This window comes from Natrix helvetica (assembly GCF_964273705.1).
Source record: "Natrix helvetica genome assembly, chromosome: 3".
In the NCBI taxonomy this organism is placed as follows: domain Eukaryota; kingdom Metazoa; phylum Chordata; class Lepidosauria; order Squamata; family Natricidae; genus Natrix; species Natrix helvetica.
This window is the reverse complement of record NC_138549.1, coordinates 122,319,022-122,333,668: the sequence shown is the minus strand read 5'-3', so window position 1 is coordinate 122,333,668 and position 14,647 is coordinate 122,319,022. Positions and strand designations below refer to the sequence as shown.

General features: G+C 36.9%; 1 protein-coding gene across 1 annotated transcript in view; it reads left to right on the top strand.

Annotated features, from left to right (window-relative positions):
- Positions 1 to 233: 233 nt before the first annotated feature.
- The window catches only part of SRPK1 (SRSF protein kinase 1), a gene marked incomplete at its 5' end in the record, with an annotated part of 35,309 nt that continues 20,895 nt past the window's right edge, over positions 234 to 14,647 (top strand). The window contains 4 exons of the mRNA XM_081949057.1: positions 234 to 546; positions 992 to 1,052; positions 12,436 to 12,554; positions 14,445 to 14,553. Of these exons, the coding sequence (XP_081805183.1) occupies positions 234 to 546; positions 992 to 1,052; positions 12,436 to 12,554; positions 14,445 to 14,553 (602 nt within the window). The remainder of the gene's footprint in view (positions 547 to 991; positions 1,053 to 12,435; positions 12,555 to 14,444; positions 14,554 to 14,647) is intronic.

Below are 14,647 nucleotides of genomic sequence, written 5' to 3'. Positions count from 1 at the left end.
AGGCGTTCTTGTTCCTTTGACCGTCATGTCGGCTGTGCCTATGACTTGAAACTTCGCCCATAAGCAGAATTGACGGCGGATACGTCACAATTCTCTGTCTAGCGACGGCACCTCGCTACCGCACGCTAGGCGGAGTTTTTAACCCTTACCCCGCTCTCTGACCCCGCCAAATCCGGCGAAAACCGAAAGGGAAAACAGCGGGCTGCGGAGGGGGAAGCGCATGCGCTCCGCACATGGGACAGGGGGAGGCGGCCGAGGAGCCTAACGCGCGGCTTCCACCTCCCATGCAGAGGAGGAGGGGGCGGTGCCGTACGCGCTTGGAAGAGCCGGGGGGCGTGGCTTTCCTTAGTAGTCCCAGCTCCGAAGGAAGTGACAGCAGCGGCGCCGAAGAAATTTGGTGGCGCGCACAACGGCGCGCGAAGATACCGGCCGTACGCACGCGCCGGCCGGCCCGCCCACGCCCGGCGCAGGCGCAAGGAACATCTTTAGAGCGCACGCGCGGGAGCTCAGAGGGGCTGCCGTCGCTGGCCGCCATGGAACGGAAAGGTGAGCGCGTTGGGCTTTTCTTTTTGCTCCGGTTCCCCCCTCCCCCTTTTGCTTAATTCGCCTCAGGAAGAGGTTACTCTTCTTGGTCCTCTTTTAATTTGAATTCAACCTGCTGCTCTGATCTAAATGATCTGGTTTCTGGGTTCTTTTTAGTATACTTAATAATAGATGCCTGTTGCATTTTTCAGGTATGTTGACAGTGATGTACTTAAGCGTCTGCTTAGCTTTCCCCTTTGTGCGTACGAGGTGGAGAGTATGATGCTTTGTCTCCACTTAGGTTACGTTCTTAAGGAAGGAAAAAAGAAAATGACGGAAGCATATATCATTGAAATCGAAAATAAATGGTGCCTCTACTGAAGGATTTGTAAACCAAAGATGATGTTAAAAATTAAACTTTCTGCGCCGTTTTTAATTCAGCTTTCTTCTACTTCCCATCTCTTTTCAGTTTTAGCATTGCAAGCCCGAAAGAAACGGACCAAAGCCAAGAAGGATAAGGCCCAAAGAAAGTAAGTGCTCCCCATTGAGTTTGAAATGAAGATAATGGTTGAAAGTTGTATATTCTGAACTGAAATAAAAGGGAAAAAGTCTAGTAAACATTTCTGTGTAACTCAGTATTACCCCGGTTCATACCAGCCTGTCCTTATGCCAGTACGTGTATTAAAAGTATGTGTTTAATCTCTATTAATATTCATTCATCAATTTTTCTAAAGTAAGTTTAATGGAATTAATCATAGAAATGCTACTAGAATTTTTGAATCACATATAGAACAGAGCCGGACTTATATTGTATGTTTTCGCCAGCCCTGGGTATTCTGCTACTGTACTTTAATTTTCATGGTGGTTATTTGGGACATAATAGCCATTTAAGGGCTTTATGGGAAATCCCTACCTGCTGCCTCTGAGAGATCTGAAATAATTAAAGTTCCTTCTGGATTTGCACCATCCCCCCCCCCCTCACCCACTTCTTGCTTGTTGTTTAGTTAAAGGCATTCCTTTATGCAACGTAAGTACCCCGTAAGTTCAATTTAATTATAAAGCTTCATTTTATAGCCATGGGCAAAGCAGGAACTCCACATTTTAACAGTACTGATTTATACCTTGCCTTCAGCGCCCACCTTCTAAAACTTCCAATAGATTTCAGTTAGGCTTACTATTGAATAGCAGAAAATTATTGCTTTTATGCTGAGGTGCTGTTTATTTACATTTAAATAAATTCAATTATCTGTCTACGATTTAATACCCTGTGGAACATTTTAAGGCTGTAATGTTCACACTGGCAAGTATGTAAGCCTATTGCACACTAATTTATTTACTTACTGGATTTTTATTTTTAAGGAAGTTACCATCATGTGACTCTTGATGACTACAAAGAATAAAATTCCCTGGTCCAAATAATACTGTAATAAATGCAACCATTAAAATGTATCATTAATTGGTTATCAGAATGATATGTAAATAACCCCAGAAGCCCTGTCCTAACTACTTAAAACACTATTCACGAGCTCCTTTTTATCTTGCTCCCAGAAAACCACTAGGGTCAGTGCAAGTCTAACTTCTTACGTAACATCACGGGTTCCATAACAGAGAAAACCACCTGGGTTGTTCTGATATCATGTTAATGGAAAAGTACAAGTTTTTCTTGGTTAGGCTAATACTGTTTGAAGTAGACAATCCTGAATGTGCTTCAGCCCTAAGCCATATAGAACTGCAGTCATTAGAAGCTTATGAACAGAGTAAACCTTTAATTTACTGCACTAATAAGGTGAAAAGATGTCCATCAAAGCAAAGCAATGTATCAATATATGTACATGAAATTGGGGTGAGTCATTAGGCATTTGCAGTTACCATATATCAGACGTATGGGAAATGGTGACTAGATATGGACAGATTGTTGCATCTAAATTCCATTAAGGTCCATATAATGTGTATATACATACATATACATACACACACACACACACACACACACACACACACACACACACATATATATATGCTGGTCTTGTATTCGGGTCTTTTCCCGTATAAGATTGAGATTGTCTTGGCAACTCGTGAGACCTTGCTGAAACGTTGCCAAGACAATCTCAATCTTACGCGGGAAAAGACCCAAATACAACAAGACCAGCAAGACCTACACCCGTGAAAAATCTACAAATATATATATATATATATATATATATATATATATATATATATATATATATATATATATATATATATATATATATATATATACATACATACATACACACACACACACACACACACACACTGTATATATATATGTAAGAGAAATAGAGATATTTACATACATATATATATATATAAATATATGTATGTATAAATATACATACACAAACACACACACATTCTCGTATAATGTTAATGTAGAATATAAAATACTCTGGACTGTGCACATTTACCTTCTCAAATGAGCTCTGCAAAGAAGCAACAGCAATGAGGTCTATTTACTGCACTTCACAAACAACAAAAGCAAAAATGCACTTTTTCAGCTATTCTTTTGAAGATGTTTCCAATTGTATGTATATAAAACATAATCCTGACATTTGGCATTCTGAAACTACAGAATCATAACAGTAAGAATTGTAATGCACAAATAGTATATAGTTTTGCATTTGACAGCCTGCACGAAAAGCAAGTGCATAATGTAGTGATAACACCATGATATTATAATCAATGAAGTCATCCAGCATTACTTTTTATCTTTGTTTTTATTTTATTTTTTCCCCTTTACTATCATACTTCTGTACCCCTTTAACTTATCCAGGCAATCGCTAACAGGGATGAATTTGGTTAATGCTTTCTCCAAGTTTCTGTGATTTAGAGGAATTTAAACAGAAGAATGAGTCATGCAACTTGGACATATTCAAAAGTCCTTGGACAGAACTATAGTAATTTGTTCTGTGGTTGGAACTTTAAAATAGCTTTTTTGGTTTACAACATTTAATACACCTTTAGGATGCATGTGGTAATTTGTAGAAATAGAAATTACAATCAGTCTTTGAGCCTTAGTAAAATGTTGCTTGATTTTGTGGGAAAAGCTATAAATCATTAATAGGCATCAACAGAGTAGTTTCTGCTCATTTTTATTTGTTTATTCAGAAGAGTTTATCAAAAGGAATAGAAATATTTGGGTTTTCGTTAAGCAGGCTTGGACCCGATTACTACTTGGATGGGAGACTGTGAAGGAATACCAGATGGCTATGCTAGAAAAGGGAAAAAAGGAAATCAGAAAACAGTGACAAAACTGCTTTTATGGTTTAAAAACTACTTGGACATGCAGCCTCCATAAAATTGTCAGAAATCACTTGTCAGAATTTTGCTTTTTAAAAATCTCTTAAAATATTGAATATATTTTGACCCTAATGTATGCGTAGGGTTTTTGTCCATTTTTGGCTTTTTTAATATTCAGTTTTAAAAATGTGGTAATTCTTTAAAATGATTGTTCTGTTTACAGATAAGCTTCTTTGTAGCAGAAACAAGTTTATACTATGAGAATTTGTTTTAAACAATAATTGTGAAATTACCTTGTGCAGTGTTTTATTATGTAAAAATTGGGAGGATCTCTGAAAGACACTTGAAACATAGTGATTAATTTGATAGAAATATTTAAAATATTTTTATATTTTCAAATAGCTAATAAGGCACAGAATTGCTCTGCCTGCCCACACATATTTTTGCTATTTATCTGTCTTCTAAAAGAAAAAAAAGAACTAACTTTGGAAAATTTCCTTCTGTGCAATTAGGCCTCGCTCATATTTGAGCAAATGGTCATCAGTAAATTGTAGTGCTGTGCGTGATGTTTGATAAAGACAAAGTCTTGTGGAGTTTATTTTCTGGAAAGAGGGTCACACATTTGATGCAAGTGGCACGTATGAGTGTGTGTGTGTAGTATATAGTATACGTATCTATATACATGTACAGGATTACATGTATGGAATCCCTTATAAATTGCCTTCTAATCTAATTGTCATTATTAAAGTACAAAATACGCTCATCTTTCAAGTTCAAACTATTGCGGAGTGGTCATTAAACAAGGCTCTGCTGTAAAATCTTGATGTTAACCCTAAGCCTAAGCCTAACTGACGGGAATTATGGATTATATTTGAATTTGCATTGTTTGGGTATTCACACAACATTTTTGCTCTAGTCATTAAGCAAATCACCATAATTCCTAAGGGAAACATCAGGTGACCATGACTTGTGACCTTCCCTGATGGCTTCCCTTTGCTTGTTGGAAGCTGGCTGGGAAGGTCGCAAATGATAATCATGTGACTGTGTGATCTGCAACTGTCATAAATTCGAGGCAGTTGCCAGGAGTCCCAAAGGTGCTTTTTCAGGAGGCAACTGGATTTTCTTGTTTGAATATGTTTCGCTTCTGATCCAAGAAGGTTCTTCATCTGTGACTGGATGGTGGGGAATGGAAGGATCAGAGAACCATCCAGTCAGAGATAAAGAATCTTCTTGGATCAGAAGCGAAACGTCCTCAAAGAAAAACAAGAAAGTACAAGTGCCTCCTAAAAAAGCACCTATGGGGCAACTATGATCTGGATGACTGAGAATCTCCATAGACAGTTGCCAGGAAGTCATTTTTCAGCCCCATCATAACTTTGAAAAAATTGTTAAATGAATGGTTGTAAGTTGAGGACTAGAAAGGGTTAGAAAGATTGACAGAGTATTTGTGGTGTGTATTCAGACCTAGACATGATATACTTTGGCAAATTGATCAATGCTATTGTTACCATTCTTGGCTTTTAACTGTCTTGGGGGCAACTAGGTAGTTTGAGCAGATTCCAGTTGCATTCTATAGTACAGTTAGAGTATGTGTTCCACAGTATTTCTTGATATATTTTGGTTTGGTTCTTGTTAAGCATTCATATACCTAAATTCATGTCTACTAGAGTAATCCAGGAATTAGTGGTAAATAGATACTGCAATAGATATTAGATCAGGGGTGTCAAATTCAAGGCCTGCGGGGTGCTTAAATCCTGCCATTGGGGCTGGCCTGGAATATCAAAGGACCCACCCGCGGTTCCTCGGGTGGCTAAAATGGGTCGCGTGCATGCCCCCACGCCTTGTTTTCACCCTCCATGGTTTCCTGAAGCACTCTGCTGGCTGAAACCTGCCTGAAAAATGTGCCCAAAATAGGCCAAAAAACAGGCCACGTGAGCCTTTTTCGCCAGCAGAGCAGTACAGGAGGCCATAGAAGGAAAAAATTAGGTGTAGCAGGACAGCATGTGGACTCCCTACACCCCCTTTTTGCCAGCAGGCTGCTGCAGGAGGCATCCGTGCCAACCCGCCACTGCCCCCCTGCCGCCGCCGGCTCGCAGAAGAGAACTACAATGCTGATCCGGCGCTCGAAGAATCCAGTTTGATAGTCCTATAGTTAGTAGATAGTTCAATTTCTGGCACTTATAGAATAACAAAGTTGGAAGGGACCTTGAAGATTCTCCAGTTCAATCCCTGCTTGAGCAGGAGATCCCATACCATTCTGGACAAATGTATCTCCAATCTCTTCTTGAAAACTTCCACTAATGGAGCATCCACATCTAAAAGCAAGCTGTTTCACTGCTTAATTGTTCTTGTAATTACCCTTAATCTTTAAATAATTAAGCAATTGATTACTATTTATTTAATTAATATTAAATATTGTTTAAGTTCAGGGCCAATACATTTTTTTATTCAGATGCCTTGCAAAGTATACTGTAATTTTTCGCAAGCAGATCTTTTTTGAGACTTGCATGTGATTTGGGATCTCACTGAAGTAATATGCTATAAACATTTTATGTGGTCAGGACTGATTTTCACTGTCTATTAAGCTTATTAATTTCTCAATATAAGTTCCAAGTTTCCACAAGTTATATTTAGTTTATATAAATTGAGTGACATTCCAGAAAAAATCTTCTCTTCTAGGCAGAGTTAGAATAGTTGCAAGAAATAACAAAGCATTTGCTAGGATTTTAAAAATGTCTCTCCTTCCCTGATATTGTAATCAGAACTCGCTTGTAATCAGAATTATCTACTGTGGATTTTTTAAAAGTTTTGAAGGAAGTAAATTATTCAGGAGAAAACTAAAAGCTTTATTTTATTTTTACAAAAGCTAGACAACAAAATCGTTATATAATAAATATTCTGTCATTCCAAAGTACAGCTAAATTTTGCAGGAAGCAAATCTGAAATTAGTCCTCCCCACTGATGTTGGAAGCCGTTTACCTGCAATGCAGTGTTGTACATCTGCAGCTAGGTGGTGGAGGCATAGTCTGCTTTTTCTTCCTTCTGCACAAAGCTTTGCTGTATTCAGGGACGGCCAGCACCCTATTCACAATTTATGCATCCCATTACCAGGACTAGTGTCCCATTTGGGTTTTATGGCTCTTTTGAAAATTGTTGATTCATCTTCAGAGGTACCTTCATCAATGGGTGTGCGTGCTTCGTGCAGGTAAGCTCCCCCCACCTCCATTTTCTTACTCAGGGTGAATGTGATTTCAAGAATCAGAATTTTTCAAAAATAGAGTGCTTGAGACGAAATCTTTGAAATTATTGTAATATCTTTGTCTCCGCTTGTAAATCAGCTTTTAATTTGATGTGTAATAGCTGCAAAATTATCTGCAGGTTATTCTGTCTTTGATTTTGTAGTCTGTTTAAAATAAATCTTTGAACAGTATTATTTGATTTTACAGAGTGTGTGCAGATTTATATTCCTGGCCTATAACAATAGTAAATTTGGATGCATTTTTAAAGGTTGTGGCAGGAAGAGTTACAAAGATCACAGTGAACATTGTTAAGAATTAATTGTAAAAGTATACATTCTTTGTGAATAATAAATAGGATAGTTCTCTGAATATGTTCAGATTTATGTTATATTCTCCGACAATGATTGTCATTTTACAAATGTAATGTTTTAATATGTTTAAAGGCAAAGATGATATGATATTTTAGTTTCCTTTAGATGAAGAACAAAGGCAGCCAAATGCTTTATGGAGACTTTCTAGTAACTTCCTTGCTACAGGAAAGTTGTGCATGTTGAAGAAACAAATGATTGTAGAATATCTGACAGCATTCTGACTAAAACATTATTACTTAGGTTTAGCAAAAGCCACATCAGCTAAATCATTGATTGAAGTATAGTACAATGTGCCTTAACAATTCAATTTTACAATATTTATGGCATAATTAATAAAAAGCTATGCTAATGGGTGTAGCTTTTAATTGGATATAAATCTTATTTACTTGTTTGATCTCTGGATTCAAGAATTACTCATTATCCTTTTCTATATTGCTCTTAGCTGTCAAATTTCTTATTAAACTACCTAGTTTATTATTTGATTTTGTGTTTATCTCTGTGTGGGTTCAATTTCTGTTACTTCTACTATGTAGATTTATTATTTTTCCTTATATAGGAGATTTGAATAAATCTGCAACCACAGGAGGGAGAAGAATTTTCATAGAAGAAAGCTTATTCATTGTTCTAATAATGTATCGAGATATTACTTATAGGGAAATATTTTTTACCAAATCATAAATGGATATAGAATTGGATATTTCAGAATTTTTTTACCAAAATAGTTACATAGGTATAAATTATTATCATCATCAGAGAGTTCCAAATATTTGATTATTTGAAGCTTTTATATTTCTAGATATATTTCTATGTAAGAAATGTGTGTATTTTATTAATCTTTTATCACCATTTGGTCACAATAAATGATGTTATTGGAGGCGCTTCCTGATAAGTAGTTCCATATCTGGAATTCTATTCAGTTTCTTCAAGGCTGTGATTCATAAAGGTGCCTGCAGTAGGGCTGTAAGAAGCTCCATTTCTTTCCAACGAACATTTGAATAAAGCTTCCCAGTGAAGTTTTGAACAAAGCAGCAATGGTTCCCTCACAAGAGAGTTCATTCAACAGGCAGGACTGTAATCTGTTAGGCAAGCTCACAAGAAACCATGAGAACTTGATAAATAATTCTGTACTGAAGTAAGGTTAAATCATATTCCAAGAATTTTAATGACAGCTTTAAGACTCAGCCTTATATAGAGAAATAGTATTTAACTTGTGTAATTCTATTCTTTTCTTATGTAATGGACTATCTGGTCCCCTCTTCGTTAGGGGAGGCCTGATTTTCATCCATTTAGGCAATGTCAGTTTTGCTATTGTGCTGTTTTTCATTGTCTATATAAGAAGGAACACTAATATTTCACTTTCAAGATGAAACTGACTGTTAACTTCAGAGCACTTCCCACCTTTTAGAGGTTGTACTCTGGAAAAAGGTTGAGAGGATCCTTCTACAGCACCACCTAAGGGGCCTCCTCAGATAGGCAGTTGTGAGTTCTGGAGAATTCAAAGATTATACCCTGACTGAGCAATGGAATCAATCACTACATCATGTGCTGACTCCCCTTTGGCTGGAATGTCCTTGAGCTACTTGCTAGAACTATTTGGCCATGTTGAGCTTGGCCAATGGCACCATAAAATCTTTTCTCCTAATAAGCTGTCAAGAGAGTCTAATGACGTGCATCCTTTTATTTATGTAATTAGTTATTCATATTTATATAGCTGCCCATCTCGTGAGATGTCCTACCTTTTGCATCACTTGCCTTCTCCTAATCAGTGCCAGCGAATGGGAGAGGGAGGAATGTGGAAGAGTTTATTGTATGTTCCTGGGCTTCCCCAACTGTTTGATAGCTGATACATGTTTAAGACAATCCAGCAGCATACATCCTTTTGCATTGTTGGCATTTCTCTGATCTTTGTCAGCAGGTGAGAATACTCCAGAGTTGTGTTCCTGGATTCTCCCAGCTACTCATCAGTTGCAAGCTCAATGGTATGAAAGGATGCATCATCCCTTCATGCCTCTGGCCTTTTCCATTGGAAGCTGACCAAAAATGAAATGAGGCCAAAGCCTTTGGGGAGTCCTGTTGGGAAAAGCCGTTTTCATGGCCATCCAGGAAGCCCTTCAGGCAATGCATTTGAGAAAATAAATCACCCTGGCCAAAGTATTCAGTGTGCATCACTGAAGATATGTGGAGATCTTCTTGGTAGGGTAATGTTAGGAAGATTTCAGGCAATGCCAAAGTTGCTTGGTTTGGTAGAAAAAGGCTTACAGGAGATTTCTCCTCCAGTGTAAGCCTGTAATGATATCAGGTCAAACAAATTGCTTTGTCAAGGCAAATAAATAGGGTGTACAGTTTGCTTTGGAGCAGCAAATTGGGTTGCCTTTGTGACCTGAATGAATTCAGATCAGTGTTTGAATTTGCAGGCATAATCTGCAGTAAGGTAACTGAAATGAACCAAAGTCACTACAGGTAGTCCTTGTTTAGTGACCATTCGAAGTTACATAAAAAGTAACTTATGATCATTTTTCACAGTTATGTCCTTTACGGCATCCCCATGTTATGAGATCAAAATACGGGCACTTGATAACTGGCATGTATTTATAACTGTTGCATTATGCTGGGGTCATGTGATTATCATCTGTAACCTTATCAGCTGGTTTCTGACAAGCAAAGTCAATAGGGGAAGCCAGATTCACTTAATGACCACATAATTCACTTTAATAACTAACTCCATTGCAATCATAAGTCGAGGACTACTAGTATAAGGAGATTCTACAGAAAATAATTCAGACTCCCAGAATTTTTCATTTGTATTGATTCCACCAGCAAGCAGCTTTCTCTGCAAGCATTTGGAGCCAGCATTCCTAGTCTAGGAATTATTAATTATTAATTCTAGTAATTCTGAGAAGCATGAAAATTAATGATGTAATTCATAAATATTACAACGTTAGAGAATTGCCTGAAAAGGATACACAGGATGGATGGCAAAACCACATTCTTGAACCATACTTCACTATCTGATTTATGTAGTCGAAACTCCCTTTTCTTCTGAATTGGCATTTGCAAGTATAGAAATTTGCTCCCCAAAATAGAATTTCCCTCATGACCTCTAGATAGAACCTTGTAATATAAGAACTATATAAAGTACAGTTGTATTTGTTGATAATGTGACATTGGTATAATTTGCAGCTCATATCGCTAATTTAAATATTGATGCTGAGATTGATATTGAGAGCCAGTTTGGTGTTGGTGTGGAGTTAAGATGCTTACCAGGAGACTTTGAGTTCCAGACATCCCTTAGGCATGAAAGCTGGCTGGGTGACACCCTTAGCTCAACCTACCTTATTAGTTGTTGCCATGGGGGAAAATAGAAGTTGGAAGTATTAAGTATGTTCACCATCTTAAGTTTAACAATAAGCCAAAATAGATTTAAAAGTCAGGATAAATGAAATAATAATTCAGTGGTTATAGATTTAAGCCATTTGACAGCATATTTATACTTAGTCCTCACTATATTTTCAGCAAGATGCCTCAGGCAGTTTCTTAACATGTATTTGTTAACTATTCTGTTCACCAATTTGCTTTCCTTGTTTCCATTCTTTAATTAGATTATTTAATATAATGTCTGAACCGGCTCTAAATTCTCTTTTTTGTGGGCTGAGGGCAGTAATGGTTTTCTCTTATTTTCGCTACCGGTTCAGAACTAGGAGTTCACGAGCGGCACTTCTGCACATGCACAGAGCGTCCGTGATAATGTCTAAGCAGGTGGGCGGAGCCTCACGCCGCCAGCGCCACTACCGATTCGCCCAAACCTGGGCGAACTGGCAGAATACCACTTCTGGCTGAGGATATATAAAATGAAATTAATAATAAGATCATTTTTGAAAATCAATTGATTAAAACCATTGTGGTAAAACTGTGGCTAAATAAATAGTTTATAATATAGATGATTTAAATGGCCAACCAAGTATGCACTCTTTTTCTCATCTTAATTTATTTAAGAATAATACTCATCATATATTCATTAGGTATTTCCAGTCTTCCTTTCTGATGCATTCTCAAAGTGGTAGACATTGTAGAACTTTATATGTAATGGCTTTCTGGTAATTTTGAGAGTCATGTGGGCTTCTACACACTGTCTTTTTACAGCTATGCCCAGCCAAGAGCATGTTCTAGAATTGATGCCAATCTATGGTAAAATTAGGTTTTCATTCTGGTTGAAGCCATCCATTTCTTGTAAAAAATGCCAGTGAGCGCCTATGCTAACGGGAGTGACTCTTGATACAAAACTGGAAAATAGTTTAGAACAGATTAGTTTATGAATCTCCTGAGTCATTCCTCCCCCTCCCCGCCCTCCCAAGATCTGGACAGCTCTCATTCTGGAGGTGTTCAGGAACGCCTTCAAGACCTACCTGTAGTTGTTCTCTCAGACCTTGAGGTGAGGATGTATGTGACACTCCTTTGTTAGGAGTTTTTGTTATGATTGTTTCATTGCTGATGTTTTTGTCTGGACTGTCATTGTGATATTCCTCTCTGTGTGTTTTTTTTTTAAATCTATCTTACTGTATCTAAATTCTGGTTTAAATTGTGAGCTGCCCAGGATCAATCTAGAATTGGGTGTGCCAAAATAAAAAAAAAATTAAAAAAACTTTGCCGATCACTAGATAAGTGATAGAGGATTTTTACTTTATATCTGCAATATGCCTTCAATGAAAATCCTGTCTAGTGCTCAGAGAATCTCTAAAGTAAACCCAAATTTAGGGAAACAAACTGGGAATGATACCAAAAGGCTTGTTTTCAGAAGTGGGCGGGTCTGAAAAGGTTTGTATTCTCTGCAAAATTACTGCACAATGTTTTGAATCATAAATGTAGTTTACTATAGACACTCATAACATGAGATCTGACTTTTTTTTTTTAAAAAAAGAGGACTATTGATATATCCAGCCTTATCTTTAAACAGCATCTTAGTCCTTATTTATTCTTTATTCCTCTCCTTATAAACGTACAACTGAAACATTCATGCTGTATCTTAGGCCTGAAACTCAACATCGTGGCCCTACTGCCCATGCAGAGAATGACCTTCCTGAGCAAGAAGAAGAAATACTGGGATCAGATGATGATGAGCAAGAAGATCCCAATGATTATTGCAAAGGTACGCAATTACAGTTCTATATTTTCTACATTTTCAGTGTGTTTGTTTTAGGCCAATAACACTAGGCTAATATTATGACTTGATGAAACCTTTGCATAAGTCACATTATGAATTTGCTCTTAAAGGAAAACAAGGATCCACTTAATTGAGATGAAATCATGGCTTAAAATATTTAAAACTGTTTATAATAAGAGCAGTTATATACTAAGGTATGTCTTTGTTAAACAATTTAATATCATAACTTCAAGATGAAGGTATGTGGTTGTTTCAGGTATACTTTATATACCTAATATAGCTTAGGCATGAAAGTCAGCTAGGTAATTTTGAGTTAGTCACTCTCTCTTAGCCCAACTCACCTCACAGGGTTGTTGTTGTGGGAAAAAAGGGCAGTAAGGAGTTTGGTATGCTCTCTGCCTTAAGCGATTTATAAAAATAAAGGCGCACTTGAAATAAATTAAATTTAAATAAATAAGTATTTAAATGGTTCACAAATTGCAGAAGGAGCTGCTATTGCCCTTTGATGGACAACAAGACTCAGACTTTACTCTCTGCTTGGTCAGGGTGACAACTAGTTTGTTTGGACACACTTTGAATGAAAGCTTGGAGTGTAGTCTGACTAAGTGCACAGTGTTTTGTGTATACAAAACTGGTTTGCAGTGTGAATTTATTCTAGGTCTACCTGGTGAAAACAACAGGCCTAGGAAATTGCACAATCACATTTATGCAAGCAAAAAGGGCTCCAGCTTCTTGCACACTTAAAATTCAATTACTGTCAGAAGATATCTCAATGAAATAATTACTTTTATTCACAGAAGGGTTACAAATATTAATGCTAGAAGTAATTTAGGAAATCATAGTGCCACAAAGTTTTAGAACCATGTCATAAAGCTTTCATTAAAACTATACTATAAGGTACTAGAAAAGGAAAAAATAATTTAATAAACATGAACATTTTAGAAGTAATACATAGTTAAAGAAATGGTTCAGTAGCCCAGAAAATGAAAAAAGGCAATAGCCTTTAAATGTTTGATAGAAGTAAATGCCCACATGCCTAATGTTTCCTGATTTGCCTTCCAGTTAGTGGGAAAGGCAGAGGGACTCATGGGAATCTCAGTCACCACATAGAAAAAAGGCCTACAGTTAGAAAATGTATTAAATATTGTCAAGATGGTAGAATTATTTGTGTTCAAATTACTATGTAAATATATTTAATACTACTAATATAAGCACTTCTGTGATACATGATATAGCAAAGATTAAACATTTCTTCCACTGAAATGCATTTCTTCCTTTTCAGTGAAAAAGTATTTTTAAAATCTACTAATTATGGAATATCTGTTAATGGTAATTCCGGTTACATGAATCCAGTATTTAGCCTCTCTCAATAAAATATAGGTAGTCCTTGCTTAACGTTCATTTGTTCGGCAACTATTTAAAATTAACAATGGTGGTGAACAAAGGGACATGACCGGTACTTGACCTTATGGCCATTGCAGTGCATCCCCCTACCCGCAGTCATGTATGAAAATTTGGGTGCTTAGCAATCCACCTGCTCTTTTGAGTGACAGCACGAGCACTGCAATTGGCCCCATCTGCCCTCCCCAATCTCAGTCATTCACCAGTGAATGCAAAACTACTATGGCACTGAAGGCCAGGCCTGCCACTCACTTCATTATACTCAGGAGTCCTTCAGTTACATATGATGATTTATTAAAATGAAGTATTGTATTAATTTAGCTTGATTTATTGGTTTTTATGTTGTAAAATTTTATGAGTTGTCTGCATTGGAGTCTGTATAAAGTTATGCAAATAAATTTAACTTTCTGTTAAAGTTATAACATAACCTCAATGTAACTCTGTTGATTTAATAATTCATTATACGTTTTGTAGGTGGCTATCATCTAGTAAAAATAGGAGATCTGTTCAATGGAAGATACCATGTAATCCGAAAACTGGGATGGGGACACTTCTCAACAGTATGGTTATCGTGGGACATCCAGTAAGTCTTTGTTCTTTGGTTGGAGTTTCTGTTCATTGTTCAACAACTGTTATAGATAAACAGCATTTTTTATTTTTATTCTATTGTTTTGAAA